Source organism: Lagopus leucura, unplaced genomic scaffold (genome assembly GCF_019238085.1).
Source record: "Lagopus leucura isolate 7727_CA_CO unplaced genomic scaffold, USGS_WTPT01 Super-Scaffold_100001, whole genome shotgun sequence".
Lineage (NCBI taxonomy): Eukaryota > Metazoa > Chordata > Aves > Galliformes > Phasianidae > Lagopus > Lagopus leucura.
In genome coordinates this window covers 85,651,572-85,672,754 of record NW_024962262.1, presented here as the reverse complement: position 1 = coordinate 85,672,754, position 21,183 = coordinate 85,651,572, and the positions used below count along the sequence as shown (strand labels likewise).

Below are 21,183 nucleotides of genomic sequence, written 5' to 3'. Positions count from 1 at the left end.
AAACATCCCTTTCCAAAATTCCATTCTTCAGCCCTCCTTTGAACATGCATCCAAAGAGTAACCTGCCCACAACATATTAAGTTTCCATGCGGAACATACAAGCAACTCACTGGATTTTCCTATTATAGATTTTAGAGAGAAATAAATTCTATTAGATTATATTCCACTTGTAAACATAAGCTTCCAGATGGGAAAGGTCAGGACTGTACATTAACTCTTTGAACTAGATATCCCCTTTGAAAGTTTAAAGTTTGGCAGTAAATGGACCCACAAGTTTTTGAATTACTTTGCATTTAAATAATGGATTTCTTATTTTCATCCATCATTAACCTAATTGATCTCATTTAAAAATGCAAATTGTGGCACTGAACTTTCATGTTCACTGATATTATTCTTTACTGTTTACTGTAACTATCCTTTATGTTTCATTTGTTTCAAGCACTCATTAATACGAAAAGCTCAAACAAGATAATTTTGCTTATTAACACAGTGTTGACATAGTTATTGAGCTAAATAATTAAATAGAATAACTTATTATTTACTTTTCATTCAATATGAAGAGGTATACAGTAGTGACAGCTATATCTTTTAATTTGCATTATTATGATTACTATTTTTAAAACTGCCTCTTACACTGGGAAATACCAAAATTTCAGTCCTTTAAGGGAGAAAGAATGGAAAACTGATCACTGCTTATAGTATAGAAATAACATTGAGCTGTATTGTAAATACTAACATCTAAATTGTCATTTAGGGGGAAAAATAACACAGTTTGGGGAAAGAATCAGAAGAACATCTCAAGACAGGTGAGCCTTGTACAAAGACTAAATTTGTCTCAGAAGAACAGGGAGTCAACTGTAAGATCTCAAAATTCAGGAATCTACAAGAATATCTTGACTGAAACAGAAAAACAAGAACATGACTTGAACAGTTGGCCTCTAAAGAACTGGAGTGTCTTCTGTGAGAGACCACCCTTTTCTGTCAGAAAGATGGATCAGACTCAGGTAGCCATGCGAGAAAAGCCATGCTTTTCCCCTCAGTGCTTCTAAAAGATTTTAAAAGAAGAACACACAACCTAAACTTGTTTTGTACCCACAGTTAAGTTGAAGAATCTTGAAGAAATAAGTGCTGCACCCAAGAAAAAAATAATTCTGTTTTTTGATTGGGAAATTTTCTCAGCCTTGTGCTCTGTCCCTTTGCCAGTTGTTACAATGAGTGCAATAGTCATACTCGAAAACGTCCTGCTGCATCTGCAGTAATCATGTAATTCTTGACAGGCTTAAGCTTGAGGTATTGGCTGCCTTCTACAACTTCGATCTCTGAAGTATCACAGTTTCCAAACATTCTAACTACTCTAAGACAAAATGATTATAGTAAGAAAGCAAATCATGCTAACTTGTAACAGCAAACTGTAAAACCCTGAATCCGCAAATCTCAAGGCAGTTCTTTCTTCTATAGTCCTGGAGAATCATGCCCTTAGAAAATCCAGGTCTTTTTGCTGCCTGAGAAGAACTGTGTGCTTTACTTCATTAACTAAAGATATAATGAGATAAACATTTGTTCTGATGGCAAAGTCAAAACAATTTCCAGCACTCCAGCTGTCTTCACTCCTCAACATCTATTCGTATTTCCTTGAGCTGGCTTAATATTTTGGGGGCCTATTACTACAAAAATTGAGCAAGTCCATGGTTGAGGAAGTTACCCTGAAAGGCCACCCAAGGTATTTAAAGATGAAATTAGCTGATTAGAATTAAATACTAAGCTTTAAGGAAGCCATATACTTGTACTATAGATGACACTATTCTCATGCGGAACTGTATTTTAGGCATTCTCTGTAAACAGATGGTCTGACAGTCTATGTATGACCATTTTCTTATGTTTTAAAAAATAACACTATATTTTGTATGGTAATAAATAGGCTGCTCTGAAATTAATGCCTCCTATTCATTTCCATGCAAACTACATTGGATACAGGATACTCTTGTGAAAATCTGCACCAGCAGAAGTGACCCATTTGTTGTTGTCACTACTGAAACACATCATCTACAGCCTCACTGTGCTCACATCCAGTGTATGTTCTCCAGAAACATTCAGCGAGCATCAATGAATGTCTGCGGGTACTGTTTTTTCCATGTGGAGGAATTCAATGACACAACTTCGCTCCATACGCACTTCCATGTCAGACACCAATTTGTCAGACTATCCCTCTGCTGCTATCTGTCACACGGCAACAACATGTAATGGAATGTTAGTGGGAAGGTTCAGCCTCTACTGCCATACCACCAACATCTGCCTCTGATGTCATGGGCCAGTATAATAACATAGGCTGCTTTCAGAGCAGCCCTTGTGTATTATTGTCTATTATAATATGTAATTCATATCTTATATTTGCACGTAACACCTTTCTTTCTGAACACAAAACTATAGAAATGGTGTGTTCAAAAAAAAAAAAAAAAAAATCAAAATCACTGAAGTAAAAATAATGGTCTGAAATCTCTTAGTGGCATCAGATAATATAGGTCTGATAAAAGCATTCTGCCTTACACCTGCAACACCATCCTGTTGTCAGTGAAACCTCCATTTGTTAATATGCCACAAATCACAGCAATACACTGTTGCTGAATACACACGCACCATTTTCTACAAGGCTGCACAAGTGAAATGCTAATTTGCTTATCTGTAGTCTCTTGCATTTGAAGTGCTTTGTTTATTTAATAAAAAATCGATAAGCGTATTTCCCAGACAATAGTCAACAATCGCTTGGAATTGTTGCCAAATTTTCAAGTCAAGTTCAGATGCTCATTGCAAAAGAATCTAATAAAAACTCGCCAGATAAACAGCTTATCACAAAAACATTGTTGGAATAGCCAGTAGAAGCAAGCTAGCTGATGGCTATAGACTTGTCAGATTGACAATTCACTGCACATCTGTGTCTGCCAATATAGAATTTACTCAAAATTGCCTCTCTAGACACTTCTTTACATAACACATATTTAGCTTATTAGTGCTGTCATTTGGGAGTGTGGTCAGCTTTTGAACAGAATTTCCCCATGTCCGTTAGCACAGATCACATCACAGCTGCCATTTTAGAATCACGATGATTAGGTTTGAAGTTCAAATGATTTGATTTCACTTTAAAGCTTCAGAAGCAGCCTCTGGGGCAGGCTTACACAATTAATTTTTTCTGAGGTCTGCTGGGTAATTTACTGTAGACAGAGAATTTTTATGAAGGTAAGGTAATTACCACTGGGTAATTTTATGGCACTCTGTTCAGTATGAAGCAACATGTTGGCTGCCTTCTGCTTGGATAAAACCTGGAGGAAAATGAAGATGCTGCCTCTGAGAATCATCGCTTGTTTGACACATAGAAGAAAGATGAACAGAGTTCACTCATTTCCTAGTTCTGGATCAGAAGTTGTATTTGCCCTCAAAGTGTCTTTTCAGTGTGTGCATGAGGACTTTGAGTACACAGTCCTGTAAATATTACCATGAGAATCTTTCAAAACTGAAGTACTGCACACGTGTTTCCTTAATGCAGGAGTGAATGCAGGATTTTAGTTTAAGTGCAGAAGTAAACAATGAAACAAAACATTCCTCTGAGATTTGTATTTATCACTTACAAGAAGCAGTTCCTAATAATCAGTGGCAGCTAGGCTGACAAGCAAACTTCAGAGCAAAGCCACGGGGGATACAAGTCTATTTTGGGTTTACTGTTGACAGTAAGGGTCAGAGGAAAAATAAACTCAGCAAGCAGTGTCATGCTACCACAAACCTCTGCTGGCCAAGCAGAAACTAAATTATGGCTGAACCTTTCATCACAAAAGAAACAATTGGGTTATTGAGCTGCCCTGCAGTGCACAGAGCATGACACAGAGATGAGCAGGATTAAGCACAAGTGAGACACAAATTACTGATAAAAAAAAGCTTAAATGGTTGGAGGAGGTAATTATTTCACAGTCTGGAGTGAGGTACAACATATTTACTCAAATAGCATGGATATTATTTTAATATCTAAAGTCTGAAAAATTAATTTGGAAAGCCCTGTGAAAACAAGAATTGATCACAGTCCATGTTAAGATATCCTTATTTTGCTCAATGTATAAGTAATATACTTATTTCCAGTTTTGGACTTCACCGCTAAAAAAAAAAAAAAAAAATAGGAGCAGGATTCAGAAATTTGTTTTATTACATACATGAGCACAGCATAAATATGGTGCATAATGTGATATGTATGTATGTGTGTATTAAAAAACGACTGCTTTTTTCTTAAAGTTTTCGCTCTTATTTCATGTACTTATTTCATAATACTACTGGAGAAAGTTGACACTGTACTAATATCACTGTTGATGGTATTACTGGCTTTAGTATTAACTTTACTTCCTATTAAAGCTGATGATAAAAGCAGCTGTGTGGATTCATAATCATCTCTATCTACATCTCTGCGGACTCATTACAAAGATCTGTTTCATACAGACTCATTGCCCAGGATAGATGTAATACTATTTTGTCATTCACTAGATAAAAATAAAAAAACGTCATTTCAAATATTCTGTTGCTTTCCTATTTCTTACCACTTAGTCCACTCGATGCAAACACAATCCTGCAATTACTATTATCTTTTTCTTTTTCTTTGCTTTGCTTTTAGTATTTTGATGAAGCCATATGTGTTTCGTCCATTGTCAGCAGATTTTATCTATCTGTTTTTTACTCTCAGGTATAATCACTGAGGGCAAAAAACAATAAAATTAGCCAGAAAATTTATTATTGCTCTTTTTTTCTAACCTGGGATGACAGCCTGGTTAGGAGTATCAATGTACGACAGACATAATTCTTCAGATTTTAGGAAAATGTTTAATTTATTTATTTATTTATTTATTTTAATTTAATTTAATTAATTTATATTATTTATTTATTGCTCTTTTTTTCTAACCTGGGATGACAGCCTGGTTAGGAGTATCAATGTACGACAGACATAATTCTTCAGATTTTAGGAAAATGTTTAAAAAACAAGTTCAGTTCTATTGAATTATTTCCCTGCCAAACTGATGTCTAGCTGTACCATTCTGTTTCACTTGTTTAAGGTACTACTCCGAAGCTCTCTGCTTATTTGAAATACCCCTGAGACATTTGGAACAAGTACCCTATGGAGCAATGCCACACTACCTGATTTTAGGTGAGATGATTTTCAGAACTAAAGGATGTCAAATTAACAGATTCTCATGACTTTTGTCTTGGGGTCCTGTAATTCATCTGTTTTGTCAGTGCTATTTCTGAACTGTTGTCAGCTGGCATTGAGGATGTCTTGAACCAGTCCCATAATGTGTGTTCTGTGAGCATCACTCTCATTAATACAAATACAATGTCTTTTCTATGTTTGTAGTCCTATGAACTGATAGGTAAAAGCAGTTTTCAGTGACTGTAGCAATACCAGATATGACTGTGAGCAATGTCAGGTGGATAAGCAGGAGAATAAAATTAAGGAGCCTGATTTCAGTGCCATGTATTCCTTTCAGAGTCTTTGTGATTGCTGTAGTAAATCATCCTCCTGCACTTCTTTCCTTCAAGGTTCTCTGCTTGAAGCAAAATCATTAATTCCATGGATCTCATTCTCTTTTCCTAAAATTTTCTTAAAAACTTTATCTCAAATAAGACTGTTGGATATGTTGACTGTGGAGTTGTATGTGGTAAGGAAAAGGACAACAGACTGTTCCCTGTTTGCAATAAGAAAATATTGCTTTTAAGATTGCACATGGTCTTTCCACCATTTCTTATGAACGTAAGCTTATTTTGGCATATTTCTCACTTATCTTTTGACATATGATGACACTCTCTACTAGTGCTGGAGAGTATAAAATTGGTTGGTGGAAAATTAATGAAGCAAAGAGAAAGGATCGAGAATAATTACTCGTATCTTGTGGCTTCTGGTAAATTGGCAGACTGAGGGGGCAAAATAGCAAATAAAGCACATCAGTGACAGTAAATACCCTTTCCAGTTTGTCCTTGTTGGAGAACTTCAGTGAACGTGCAGAAAAGGAAGAAGGGCCTTGTTCAGAAAATGAAACAATACAAAAATTGCTGCTGTTTAGCAAGGTAGTGTCTTATTGCCTGGGGAGCAAAGGGATAAATGAAATATCCAGAAGTTTTGTGTTTGAGAGGCGACACAAAGTCTGCCTTCTTGTTGCTTTTACATCAATCACGTTACACATGACACAGTTTAAACCTCCTATAGCAGTCTGGTTTTTATATCATAGTATGGCTTGGATTAGAAAGGACATTAAAGCCCACCCAACCCCAACCCCCTGCTGTGGGCAGGGCTGCCCCCCACCAGCTCAGACTGCCCAGGGTCCATCCAAGCCAGCCTTGAGTGCCTCCAGGGATGGGGGCAGCTTCTCTGGGGAGCTCTGCCAGTGCCCCATCACCCTCTGAGAAAAGAATTTAACATCTAACATCTAACTTAAATCTCCCTCCTTTTAGTTTAAAATTAGTAACCCTTGCCTACTGTATAAAAAGGTCTCCCACTCTTTTATAGGCCCCATTTAAATACCCCACAGATTTCTCCAGGCTGAAAAAGCCCATTTCCTGAGCCTTTCTTCACAAAAGTGCTTCAGACCTCTTGTCATTGTTGTGGCCCTGTAGTACCAACATTTTGAACAGGAAGGGAGAAAGCAATTTGGAAGTGAAGGCATGGGTCATACCAGAGGATGATGGTGATGGGATTTAGAATTCAGGGAAATAGATGTTAAGGATTCATCTCTCTAGTACAGATGCCATCTGAACATTTTTAGGGGAGGCAGGTGTTTTATAGTCATTGGTAAAGAAAGGCTTTGATCTGCATCAGGAAAATGATGCATAGGATGCATCAGAAAACAGTTATTTTCAGTACACATTACTTACGGGTACTAATCCACATCTGCCTCATTTCAGATGTTATGCAGATGGCATTTTTAGCAATGCTGTCAGCTTCTATGTATGGAGTGCTTTCTCAACCACCACATTTTACTTGTTTTAGATACTTACAGGACTATCTTCCTTCAGAAATAAGTTATGCAAGCCAGCAAACCTTGACATTGCGTCTTGGGAACTAGCTGCTGTTACAGGCAACTTGTCTGCTTCACGGATAAACCTTGTTTATAAGTTCCTTTGCTTACATTTACCCTAGAAACAGACCTGTGAAAGGTCTCTACCCTTCACTTGATCTGGTAATATTTTGCAGACGTCTCTTTCCCTAGATGGCAAACAAACACTGATGTTCTTCAGAAAAGTGTATATAACAGTATACAGAAGAATGGTGATTACAGTGCAAGTGAATATGTAAATGTCACCTGGTGGTGAAAAGCTGTTCTCCTGAGTTCGTCATAGTTTGTAAAAGCAAAGAAAGTGACTCAAAGGACATGACTTCAGACTACAGCACACAGACACATAGGCAAGCTTATTCAACTTTGAATATGCCTAAATTTTGAGCTGAAGGCTGGTTTAGCAATAGGTATCAGTATATTACTTTAAGGACCAATATATTAGTTTAGCAAAAGAAATCAGTGTTAGTTCCAAAACTTTCCAGTTTAGATTTGGTGTGCAAGCAGCCTTGTTTTTCTCAGTGATCCTGCTTCATAGAAGCAATGAAGTCACCATATCTTTGCATCTACCAGGCACAAGGACTTTTTTCATGGATTTCATGTATATTGTTTTGAGTTGTAGTGCATCAAGCTGGAAGGTTGCTCATTATGGCACAACAAGCAATGGAAAATTGTCAAATTGGGGAAAAACAGCTAAAGGTTGGACAAAGGGTGCTGTGATGAACTGCTATGATCTTGATATTACAGCTTACTTTGACATTACTACAATGATAAATGAAGAAGACAAATGCACTTCCTCTTTACTATTTGTAAAGAAAACCAGGAACTTAACACACAAATCTTTTCAGAGTTATTTCTGAAATAAAATTTAAAAAAAAGAGGTTGGCTAAAAGAAAAGTGTTAGCAATACCTACCATTCTCAGAAAATTTCAAAGATTTCCTACAATAGAAACTCTGAAACAAAACAAAACTGTAAAAGCAAGCAAATATAATGTATATTACTTACAGTGTATTTCTAGAACCTGCATTGCTATTTGAGGTGTAGCATTTAGGGATTCGTGATCTACTCTGCAGCTTACAACTGCACCATCATCATTGCGATCTGCAAGGAAATCCAGTGTGCTGCTGACTGTGAATGTTTTACGAGTTGCATCTTCTTCTTTTAAATATTTAACATCTGAAATAAAAAAATAAACATTTTTGTCCCCAATATTTTCAGAAAGAAATAGTCCAAAATTAAACAGCAACATTTACCTATCAAACTTATTTTTTAAAAAAAAAACACCAAAAAAAATTTCATGTACTTATTGACCTCTTTAAAACATAAGTAATTAAACTGTAGCTATTCTACTCTTTTCTCCTTTTGCCAGAGTAGAAGGTGTACATTGCAGAAGAAAATTCAAAATCAGTTACTTGATACTGCACTCAGAGGGCAATTGCTTTCACGATACTCTCATGTTTAGGTCCAAATCTTATATAAACGACAGTTCATTAGAAAAGTGTAGTCTACTCCCACTCTCACTTCCCTAATATATTCACAGTGTCACTAAATGTTAAATATTCTACATCCATCTTTGTAATGCATATCACTGAATCTGAACAAAGAGCTGCAATACATCAAACTCATGCTTACTTTATTCATTGCTTATTTTGTTTTTTAGCTAGAATCATACTAATTTATTAATTAAACTAAACCAAAGTATATATATATTAAAGTTGATGAAAAAATAGAGATAGTATTATTATATGATATATTACATTACATTACATTACATTACATTACATTACATGATATAATATGATATGATATTATTATAATACCTCATAGTATTTAGTGGGATGTACAGATGCATCCCAAGAACACTGGAAATAAAATTACTTCAAAGATACTTTCCACTCAGTGCTTTTTTATCGTTACTCACTGGCTTACTCTTTCAGAGCAGAGCCCATTAAAAATCTGTGCTAGCTTTCAATCTAGATATTACTGTGTTGGGATCCTACCACCATGATTAAGAATTCAATTCAGCTTGAAGTTAAGGTTTAGACTCAGTAAATTTCACTGTAGGACAAACAACTTACATTAGAACTGGAGAAGCAAAAGACTAAGCATTAATTTTTAAAAGTTATTGTTATTATTATTATTAATAACTTTTCTTACATACATATGAGAACTGGTTTACTTGGATCCCATCTATTTATAGTAGTTATTGATTTGTTTATTTCAGTAAAATCATAAGCTTGCTATATTGATTTATGACAAGGAAGGATGTAAAAGATATATACACAAATACATAAATATATATATGAAATTACACTGAGATTGCATACATCTTCTGTGTCCTAAAGAAATGAAAACACGAGAGGTTTCAGCTTTATAAATTACGTTAAATCCCATTAGAAAAGAATATGACCTAAATAAAATTTGCATTAAATATCCATATTAGAAAGCAAATATTAAATGGCTTAAGCTACTTGTTTATAGATAAAAATATCTCTGATATCAGAAAGATGTTCTTTTTCATTGTCTCTGGATAAATGAAGATACCATATACATTTTCTACTTTTTTCCTAAGACAAAATCATTTATTGCATACAAACATTTTTTTGCCTTTTGGTTGCCAAACTTTAAGAGATTTCAAATTTCTGACAAGGTAACCATCAATATTTAGGAATAAGAAGATAAGAGAAATACTGGTCGGGGCTAAAGCAAAGTTATTATAATCAAACGACAAATTTCTTCACTAGTTTTTGAGGCACATAATTGAGATTTTGTTCAAAGAAGTAAGTATGAAATTCAATAACAAGCACCTACACAGATTGCTTTATGTTTGTAAGCAATGTATACAATCAATTTCTTATTGACTTTAGGAGGACAGAAAGCTCCCGAGAACTTCAACAACTTTCAGTTCAGTGAGAAGCTGTGGACACTTAATCCCTCAGGAAGAAAAAACCACAAAAAACAGTTGATTTACTAGGCAGGTGTTTAGAAGTCTTTCCCTAGACACCCTTTATTTAGAGGGTAAAACCCTTAATTCCCTCCACTAAAAATATGGTGCTAATATTGTTGCAGTTGACATCCTTATCATCAGAAATACTTAGCTAGCCCACTTGATCAACTGTATCTTCTTGGATGTTTTTTCATAGGAAAAGAAAGTTATTACATTAACAACATAAGCCCTTCTGAAAAGAAACAGCAGTGGAGATCAGGTAGTGAGCATGTAACCCCATGCTAGCTTTCAAAACATTTACCCAGGGTTTTCACAGAATTCATAAATATGTCCTATGCAGTCTGCTTTTTAGCTTACTTTTCTTACTACTCTTGTCAGCTAAAAAAGGCTTAAAAATGTTCATTACAAAAGAACTTTGTCTGCAAATCACTATAATCAAAGGATTTGGAGGATACCTGAAGTGAAAGCAGTTTTACAGAAGTGGAACTGGAGGTATTGAGTATCAGTTGAACATTAATCAACACTGTGCCTTTACAGAGTTGAGAGTTGAAAAGGATTGCCCTGTAGTAGCAATAGTATAGCAAGCAAGAAGAAATTATTATTCTCTTTTATTTAGCATGTTTGCAGCTGCACCTAGAATAATCAGCCAAAATTTGGACTTTCCAGTATAGATGTCAACTAACTGGATTACAATGAGAAGTTGGAGACAGTTGGGTTTGTTCAACCTGATGAATAGAATGTCTTGAATTTCTTAAGAAAAATCCAGAGCCTTCTTGGAGCTGTACAACAACAACTGAGGGGCAATGAACACAAGTAACGCCAAGACAAATTCTGATCATGTTTCATGAAATTATGAAAACTCTCCTCAGTAACGCATCTCAATTACTTGAAACTTCTATCCCAGACTAACTGTGTAAACTGGCCTTTGAGATTCTTCAAAACCAAATCAGATAAGACATTAAGCAATCTTATATAACCTTCAATAAGAGGTTGGGCCACACCAACTATGGGGATCACCTATGACTATCAGACAGGCATACAAACAGACACCCTCATATTAACTATTAATTCTAGTTTATAACTCACAAGTACAGATGTTTGATGGTGAAAATAATAAACAGAAAAAGATCATTTTGCTGTTTTTAAAAGGCAAGTATAGTTCTTATTTACATTTAACATCATCATGAAATGGCATTTCTACCAAAAAAAAAATTCATCCTCCACTTGGAAATTAATTAAGACAAAATACTGGATGTCTGTCAGAATATTTACTGTATATTAAAATGTATAAACTTATTCAAAATATCTTAATTTGTTACAACAAATCAATTGACATTATCTTATATATTTTTAAGTCTCATTTTCCTAGGAAAAAAAAATCCTTTAAAAATATTCCTGGAACATGAAAGACATATTTCATGTTTCATTGTTGAAATTAGCTGTAACAAGTTCTGTTGGAAAAAAAAAAATTAAAAATTGCATATTTAGCTTCTCGTTTGTTTCTGCTTTTTATAATCTCCTTCTAAAATGTCACCAGAATGCTAGAGTGCAGATTGCTTTGTTAATTTGGTTCACATGAGACAGAACACTAAAATAAAAGACACACTACTCAGTGCTTCGCACTCAGTCTTATTACTAGAACTTACTGCATCAAACAGTATTCTTTTACCACATGACTCCTTTTTTGAGCAATGGAGGTACAATTTTAGAATGGCTTTTTCCCCTTTGGTGCAACTCTGAACTCAATGCATCATTTATATTCTTTTGCACCATGTATAATACACTGTAACACGATTGGATTTACTGGTGCTAGACAGACGAACTCCTAACCTTTAATGTCAGCTGCATTAGCATATAATTTCGTATCTATTTTCTCAGATTTATCATTTCACCTTTTACAGTGCACAAAGCTAATGTAAGTTCTGCTGATGCCACTGCAAACTGGTTAGGTTATTTTATTTCTAACCTTTGCAAAATGGCAATGTGATCTTCAGAAGATCTGAAAAGCTAAACTGAAATGAATGTGCTTTCCTCTCATTTCTGTTTTTTTCACTTTTACCATTCTTCTTCACATAACCTTTGTCCCTCCTCTGCCCTCTCTTAAGATAAAAAAAAAAAGTCCATTTAGAAACTGTGGAGAAGAACAAATTAGCTATAGAGACAAATGACTGAACTGCTTGTTTGGCTTCAATTACATATCAGCTGAAAGAAAGGCAAAGTTCTTATACCATATCTAAAAATATAGTAATTTCAAGGTAGATTAATTAGCTCTTTAATTAATGCTGCAACTTTGTTTGAGGCAATAATTTCAGCTAACAAAAATCACAATATCAGACAAATACGAAACAAAGCTGATCATAAAATCACAGATTTGCATGGGTTGGAAGGGACTTTAAAAAATCATTGAATCCAATCCCCCTGCTAAAGCAGATTCCCTACAATAGATCACACAGGTAGAGTCCAAGAGGGTCTTGAGAATCTCCATAGAGATAGACTCCACAGCTTCTCTGGGAAACCTGTTCCAGTGTTCCGTTACACTTGCAGAACAGAAGTTCTTTGGCATGTTAGTATGGAATTTCCCCTGTTCAAGTTTTAGGCCATTACTCCTTGTCTTATTGCTACATACCACTGAGAAGATTCTGGCCTCATACATTTGTCTCTCACCTCTCTTTAGATATTTATAAATATTTATCAGATTCCCCCCTCAGCCTTCGTTTTCCAAGGCTTACCAGAGCCAGATTACTCAGTCATTCCTCACATGGGAGATTCTCCAGCACTTTATCATCTTTACAGCCCTCTGCTGGACCTCTTATAGGAGATCCCTGTCTTTTTTGAACTGTGGAGGCCAGAATAAGATACATTATTCTAAATGTGGCCTCACCGGGGCAGAGTAGAAGAGAAGGATCACCTCCCTTGACTTGCTGATCACACTCTTTTTAATGCACCCCAGGATACCATTGGCCTTCTTGGCCACAAGGGCAAACTACTGGCTCATTGCCAACCTGTTCTCCACCAGGACACCCAGGTCCTTCTCTGCAGAGCTTCTCTCCAGCAGATCATCAGCTGACCTGTACTGATGCATGCATTTATTCCTCACCAGGAGCAAGACTATACTAAAATGTGGGGTTTTTTGTGTGTTTGTTTTTGTTTTTGTAAATGGCTATGCAAAAATATTAGATTTCATATCATATACTGATTTGGTCTTGTAGTAGAACAAATAGACATGACTTAAGTAAAAGCCAAGACCTTATAATTTTTATTAAAATACATCAGGCAGCCTTCTTTTATAGAAAGCTTTATCCACTCATTCACCAGAAAGGATTTTAAAGCTGTCGTGTGTTTTACAAAAATATGGAAGGGAAAGTAACTTTTGAATAACGAACACAAAAAGAGAAAGAGAAGACAGAAAAGAAATACGCAGTTTTCATATGCAACTATTTCCTATTTTATTGGATACTCAAAGAACAATACTTGCTTTGGTTTTAGTCACCTAAAACATGTGAAATCTGCTTCATGCCCTTCTAAGTATTCCTCCCTCTCTTCAGTCCCGCAGACACTCAGCATTCTTGTCACAGCTGCAGATTCCCAGTTTTGTAACTGGGACTTTCTCAGTGGCTAAAACTTGACCCTTCCTTGCCTGAGCAGGCTCTGTATCTCCCCTATGGGAAATGCAATATCCTGTCTGCTCCAGACAGCTCTTTCTCAGCCAGTCATTTTACTTAAAGAAGCATAACATGAATCTAATAATTGATCAATATGTCATATGTCATATCACAAAAGCAAAAAGAAAGGAAAAGATAAAATATCTGGAGTGAGTGTCATGGCTGTGACAATATTAATTTCACAAGATATTTCTCTATAAAACATCTGCTTTGAGTTAAATACGCTAAACAGATTTCAGAGCAGTTCAAAACATCAGTTTTACTATTGGAAAAGAAAAATAAAATAGTGGTTACGTGGCCACTAATGTCACTTAGAATCAATTCCTTAACTAGATACTATCACTAATTCATTTGACAGTTGAATATTAAAGACTTTTTTACAAACATGAATTAAAAACATAACTGTAAATAAGCATAGTTATACAAGTGTAACAAATTTCACAAAAGTCCTTTAAATACCTTTAACTTCTTTGTCATTCTTGAACCATCTGATATCAGCTGCTGGCTTGCTACCAGATGTCTTGCAAGTTAGCTGCATTCTCTCGCCTTCCATAACTGGTGAAGTAAATCCAGTAATTTGTGGCTTCTCAGGAACACCTAACAAGCAAACAAACAAAACGTATCTGATATGTTCAACTGTTACCATAAATATATGATCACCTTAGATTTCACTTCTTCATGTACTCTAAATTCTGTAAATGGAATTAGTAGTTCATTGTCTTTTATCAACATTTATTTAAAATTTCTATTGTAAATAAACTATCAATAAAAAACACAGAACTTATCCAGTTTTCAAAGGAATATGGATAATTTGTATCTTAGAACGTATTCTATCTAAAAATATTCTGCAAGCCGGTTGTAAGATATAAACTAGTCTGCACAGTAAAGAAAATGTTGAAGTACACTGGAAGCATATTGGAAGTAAAACTGAAAAAAAAACAATAACTGGCAAAAAACAGCTAACTGATCTAAGTTAAGAACAGATGTTTAAGCACGAATTATGAAGTTTTAATACAAAATCCAGGGAAATAGGAGGATGAAAACAAACACAGAAGTTACATTATTTTCAGAGAACCAATAATGAGAAAAAAAAAAAAAAAAAAGTATAATCACAAATCCATTGGCTATTGAGAATTCTTTAGCTGAATCCAAGGTCTTTGGAAGAGGTCTTAGGATTCATGAAATAGCATACATATTATAATAAATTTTGAAATAGTTATTTTTCAATGAGCCATGAAAGATTATAAATAAATTTATGAGTAGCGTTTACAAAAATGTCATTGCCATATGTATAAATCTATTTGACTTTGGCAAATACAGTAATAACTTACTTTAAAATGATACTGAAGATTGAAATTTTAAGATGCCTAAAAATGTCACTGTTAAAACTCACATCCGAAGAATTCATACTAATGGCAAGGTAAATGGATTAATCACAGCACCTCATCTTGTAACCTGCATTTCACAATTTGGCTCATTTACATCACTTTTCCAAAATGACAGATTATGTACATAAAAACCAAGCAGCAGTACATATCACAAAATACATTTCTGTAATAAATCTACTCCTCTCTTTGAGAACACAAAATCGTGTCTACCATAGTACTTTGACACTTAAATCTTTTAATCCATATCTGAACTGTCAAGAAAGAGATTATTAGTACATAAAAAGATGGTTTATCTGATTAAAAAGATGAAATGTTTTTCTATGGAAAAAAAAGTCCCATTCTCAAATGGAAAGAGTTTCAAGAGCTTAAAATATTGCTTTGAAACAATTCTAAAATATAAATAGATAGATAGATAGATAGATAGATAGATAAAAACAAAAAACAGGCATCTTAGACATTTTATTTTTCCTTCTTGAAAGTAAAGTAGTTGATGGCAGGAAAATTTCATTAACCCCCTCTCACACTCCTCAAATCGAAGATAAAACTAAATGAACTGTGGAAAATCAAGTTAACTCTGGTTAATAAAAGTGGTGATATGTTTTTTCTGTCTTTGTAACACCTTTCTATGCCTTTCTGTCATTTACAAGTTTGAACTGGTCCACTCATCTGTTCTTTAGATCATGCAATGCCTCTCTACAGAAAAACAGATTAACCTCAAGCAGATGTTACTCCTGCATATTCTGTTTTGAGAGGGTATTTTTCATTCTCAATGGCAAATTTCTAAAGATTTTTGTAAAATGGTCTCATGTGGACTGAAATGGAGACATATTTCAGGTCATATACGCAAAAGCAATTTCCTGTCTATATTAATCTGAATATTACTGGTGCAGAGAACATCTTACATCACTCCTATTAAATTCAACTGTTTGCCTGTCTACATATAAAAAATAAAAAAAAAAAAAAAATGAAGAAAGAGTATAGTTGAGGGATATAAAAAGGAGAAAAACATTAAAATCAGTCCCTATAATCATATCTCTTAGGTATGGATTTTGGTTTCAATGAACTCTAGCCATTTCAGCAGATTGAGCTACTGAAATTTGTCAAATTATGTAAAGCTTCAAATAGAAACTTTATTTCCTGGGCACCTCTAGAAATCCATTGCTTTTCTATGTGTATCCATAACCTATGGGGAAAACAGTAGAGCATTTAGAAGATAAAGCATAAAAGAACCAGCAAACTGAGTAAAAATATGCACTTTACAGACAAAAAGCAGAAACGAGAATGAGCCAAGCAAAGGCAACGCAAAGGAAAAACTATAAAGCTCTAATGACTGTTTTGATTTCAGGCTGATTTCTTCCCTTTTGCTTTCTAAAGTACATTGCTGGGAGATGAACATACACACTTTCTTCACATTTCTGGTGCTTGGGATGTAGAAGTTATGAAGCACTCCTTTTGTGCCATTTGTGCACTTCTTAATTCATTATCCTGTCCCAAATAGTAAGAGGCACATTATTTTTCAGCATAGCCATATTAAAAAATTAACTACAGGGACTTGAGATATTTACATGGCTTTTCTGCAAAACTTCAAACGAATTCATTCATATCATTATTTGCCAACGCTTGTTTCTGTAATGTGAGCACGCTCGGTTATTTATACTTACCAAGAACGGTAAGAAAAGCCTTGGAGGTTTTGACAGGCATAGTAAATAAAGAGCAGGTGTACTGCCCTTCATCTGACAGAGACACATCGCTGACACTGATACTCAGTTCATGCCACGAAGCTCGAACCAGCTCAATTCTGTTGTCCCGTAGAGCTGGAAGAAAAAAAAAAAAGGTAAGAAAGCCTAGCCCATTAACAAAGCTTGGCTTATTACATAGGAGACTCTCTATATTATCCTAGGGAAGTTACACCCAAGAATACAGGGTTACAAACAGTTGTCTTAACACATAGTTGTTTTCTCTGTGGAAAGAAGCGTGAGGGTTTAGCAAGTTTCTGAATACTGAACTTATTTACTTCTAATGTATGTAAACCTAAAAACCTAAGGGACTTAACTTTTACATTTGGTCAAGCTCTGAAAAACCAATGTTGTGACTGATTTCTGCTATCTAATAGCTTTGTGCAGTCCTTAAATAACTTCTCTCCAGAAGCATTTTTTTTTTCCCAAGAATTTACATGCTTGGATGAATCTTGAGAATTCTGTTTCATCTAGTAACAAACTGCATTTTCAACTAACAGATCTAGTGCTGCATAGGTTGCCTACAGATTTCTCTCTTGTCTTATTACTACTGAGGTTGAATTAATAAGTTTTCCTGAAGACTGTTAGAGCACTTCTGGTTATGAATATATTCAAAGTTCTACGTGCATTTGGAACACATTTTATGGTTTGAGGTAGTTGAATATTGTGGTCTTACTTTTCTTTTTTATGGCAGCTAAAACTCTGACCTATCAGAAAATCATTCATAACAAAATTCTGTTTGCATGAAGCCAACAAAGGAAGAGTAAGAGGTAGATCACTTCAATTCAAAATGACACTTTAGCTAACACTTTAAAATCTTACATATTTTAAAGCATTAACCCACATTTTCTATTTATGAGCAATCAAAACATCCAACTATTTAATTTCTTTAGAATAATGGAATAATGCTATTTCAGAAATCCACATATATTAATTTTTTTGTTTGTTTGCTTCTTCAGTGCAGGAACACTACTATCAGAGGTAAGTAAGCACTGTAATTCTCCTATGTGAACAAAGCCTCTGTAACTTGGAAAGCACTGTTAGGTTCAAATCTTTGGATTGACAGGTTTCAGTCTTCAGTGAGTCTATTTTTATAGTAAGCCTCTGGAAGTTCAAGTAAAAGTGGACTATCGTAATTACCAGGAGAGCTTTGCTTTGATTTGTGAGAACCACCAAGATGCTCATTTCCTAATTCTGTTCTCACTCTACTCTTTCAAAAGTCCCCAAAGGCTTTGAATTTGTTTCACCTACCATTTATATCTCTCCAGTGAGAAAAACGAAGCTTTAATGTGGTTTGTTTGCTACTAAATCTGGATGTTTCTGAACCATCACAAAACTCCCTAAGTACTGTCAACACAGGAAGAATTACAGCAAAATAAGCAGCCACAGAGAAGATTTAGCAAAAATGTCACTTAAATTGGTTGTCTTCTAAGGCTACTCTTCAGGTTTCTTTACAATGACTTCAAGACAAATTTATTGGTTATTTCAGGGTAGGTCAGCTAAAGCTTGACTTTCTTCGGGGTCTGATGACTGAAAGACAACAGCTTAAGTAGACTTGACATATAAGCATGCCATGCGTTTTTCTAAGGCACATCAAAGAGGCTGAGATTGTGTGCAGTGGACACATTCTAAACATATCTGAAACATATTCTGTCCCTCCATAGAAAAAGCAAATAATTATTTAATATGTAATAGTAAATGCATATAATAATGAAAAATAGGTGCAACATCAAACAAACAAACAAGCAAATAAAAAGTCCCAATACGAAAAGCTATATCAGCTTTTAAATCAGCATGTTAGCAATATTAACAGGGGAACATGCTCAAGAAAGTACATGGAAGCAAGCTCCTACCAATGCAGAGCAGCAGGCAAAGTCGATGACTGTGGCTTTACTAGCCAAACGTCCTCACAACAGTAAAGTTCTTGCTGTCTTTGAAGAAATAATTAGAGACTCAGAATTCATCTGTCAGTGTTACCATTCTAGTCAGATGAAAACTGAGCTGTCATAAGGATGGTCGTTTATTTCATATTAGTGATCTTTCAGAAAAAAATATTTTCAAAATGCCCCAGTGCTTCCAAATATTTTGATTCCCACACCCATCATTTGGAAAACAAAATAGAAAATGAAAGAAAACAACAAAACCTCAAAACAAAACAAGTACCTCAGTATGCCATAATGTCAAAGTTGTGACTTCTATATCCCAAGACAAAAACTGTTCAAAAATAATGCAGTATATAATCTTACACTGTACTCCATTTTGACAACTGCCATTGTCTCTGATAGATTCACTGTTGAAATATTTTGCTACAGATGGGGCAATGTGCAGAATCTCATGCACTAAAAAGAATTATAATTAACCCCGGCGTAAGATGATGCCAGAAAGAAACTACTTTATCCTACTGGTATAGAGAAAAAGCAACAACTGAAATACAAACCAACTGCATGAAGTACACTCCTGCAGCTACCCTCATTTCCTCCCCTCCACAGCTTTTTAACCTTTGTGCAACATGAAATCGTCAGCTCAATCAATTTTCTGGAAAACCAGTAAAAACAACCACTGATGGAGAGCTGAGATCAGAAATACCCTGCCTCAGCCCAGAATGAAATTTATTGAAGGCATGGGGGGAAAGAAGAGTTTTCTAATGGAAATAGATTGTAGAGGAAACTGACGAAAAAACTTTTCCACTTTCACTTAGACAAGGCTAGCACTTACATGGAGATTTTTTACATTCTTATTTTCAAACTTTATTATTTATACCTTTATCAACAGCTATATATTTCTTTATATCTGCTCAAAAAGCCAACAAATTTCTCCTATGAAATTGAAAGCTGTGGTAGATGCCAGAATTGGTTTCTTTCCATTTTCTGTCAGGTACTTATTGCTGACAGAGTAAAGACTGACTAGAGAAAAGAAGACAACAAAGCTGTAGTCCTGACTCTGGTGCTCTGGGTCAGAAGGAATCTTCTGGGAAAGGGTGACTGCTCCCTAGTAGAGCAGGTGAGTCAGCACTGAAGCACTGGAGAAGCCTGCAGCACTGCTAGTCAGGCAGCACAGAATGAGTGGAGCAAGGGTCTCTTGTGAGGCAGAGAGTAAATCCTTGCCAAGTCTGGCTGATGGAGAAAAGAAGCCTGTGGAGTTTGAATAGAAGCAAGCTACTTGGAGGAATCAACTGGAAAGCAGAAGCATGAAGGAAGAAACACACTCCTCAAGGAGCTAGTGGAAATGAAGGAGATTTGTTTACTATTCTCTATTCAGACCATTTCCGCAAATCTGACCTCTACCTTTTTTATAAGCATTTTAATTGCTCTTCCTTTGAAGTCAGAATTGCCCCGAACTGAGCAATTTTACCAGTTTCAAGCTAACTCAAGGTTATGCCATAGAGGAAATACAGTATCAAAAAGTAAAATACGAAATGCTCTCCCTTATTTAGTCAGCTGCTGAAAAGAAAAAGTAGAACCTCATGATCTGTAATTTGATTCATACTAACACAGATTCATGCTTCCTGAAATGTTCGTGCATTGTTCAGTACATATGGCAGTAAATATTCCTAGCTTCTCCAAATAAATTACCAGGAAACAACAGGCTTATGTTTAAGCATCTCATGCAGCTACCATGCTGTTCTGAAGCAACATGGTTTATACCTCCACTTTTTATGAAGGTTATACTAATAGCCACAATTTTATTCCACAGGTAGTTTCAGAGTACTATTGATTAGACATATGGCAGTACTGACAAGAGAACCTGGGTTTGGATAGAAAAGAATTTTGTCCCTAACAACCCTACATACTCTCTCCTCACTTGACTTGCGTCCTTCTTTCCCATCCTCACTGCTACCTCTGCCTGCTCTTTCAGAAACTTTCCTGGAAGCTCTTCCTTTTTTCTCTATTTTACTTTGTAAGAAGCCCAGCAGACCTTGTAGCCCTTTTCTTGGGGATCTGCATCTATATTCTAGAATTGTCATCTTCTTGACCATTCTTATTTCCACACTTTTGCATGATACCGGGATGCTATAATGGTAAATAAAAAGAATATGTATTTGATTTCTGTTATGACACGGTTGCTCAAAACAGTAACAAAGAATACCACCTCTGGCATCTCCTTCCTGCTCTCTTATGTTGCAAGAGCTCACAAAACATAATTGCGTAAGTTCCAATATGCCCTAAGTCCATTATTTCATTTTTATGTAATTTTCAGGCAAATATGATGTAATTAATTTGAAAGGTATGAAGTAATTATGCATAAAATACTTGTTCATAAGCAGACACACTTCATTTACTTTACCTGTCATTCTCTCCTTCTCTGCAAAAGATTTCCTTTCAGAATGTTTTCTGACTCAGAAACAAGAAACCCTGATAATTTGCATAGTTTAGCCT

At 35.3% G+C, this 21,183-nt stretch overlaps 1 protein-coding gene across 2 annotated transcripts in view; it reads right to left on the bottom strand.

Moving 5' to 3' along the window:
* CADM2 (cell adhesion molecule 2) overlaps positions 1-21,183 on the bottom strand; it is a 612,364-nt gene that overhangs the window by 105,415 nt on the left and 485,766 nt on the right. For both annotated transcript variants that reach the window (XM_042867465.1, XM_042867466.1), the window contains exons 3-5: positions 16,733-16,885; positions 14,143-14,280; positions 8,080-8,250 (exon numbers count right to left, since the gene is read on the bottom strand). In XM_042867465.1, coding sequence (XP_042723399.1) covers positions 8,080-8,250; positions 14,143-14,280; positions 16,733-16,885 — 462 coding nt within the window. The remainder of the gene's footprint in view (positions 1-8,079; positions 8,251-14,142; positions 14,281-16,732; positions 16,886-21,183) is intronic.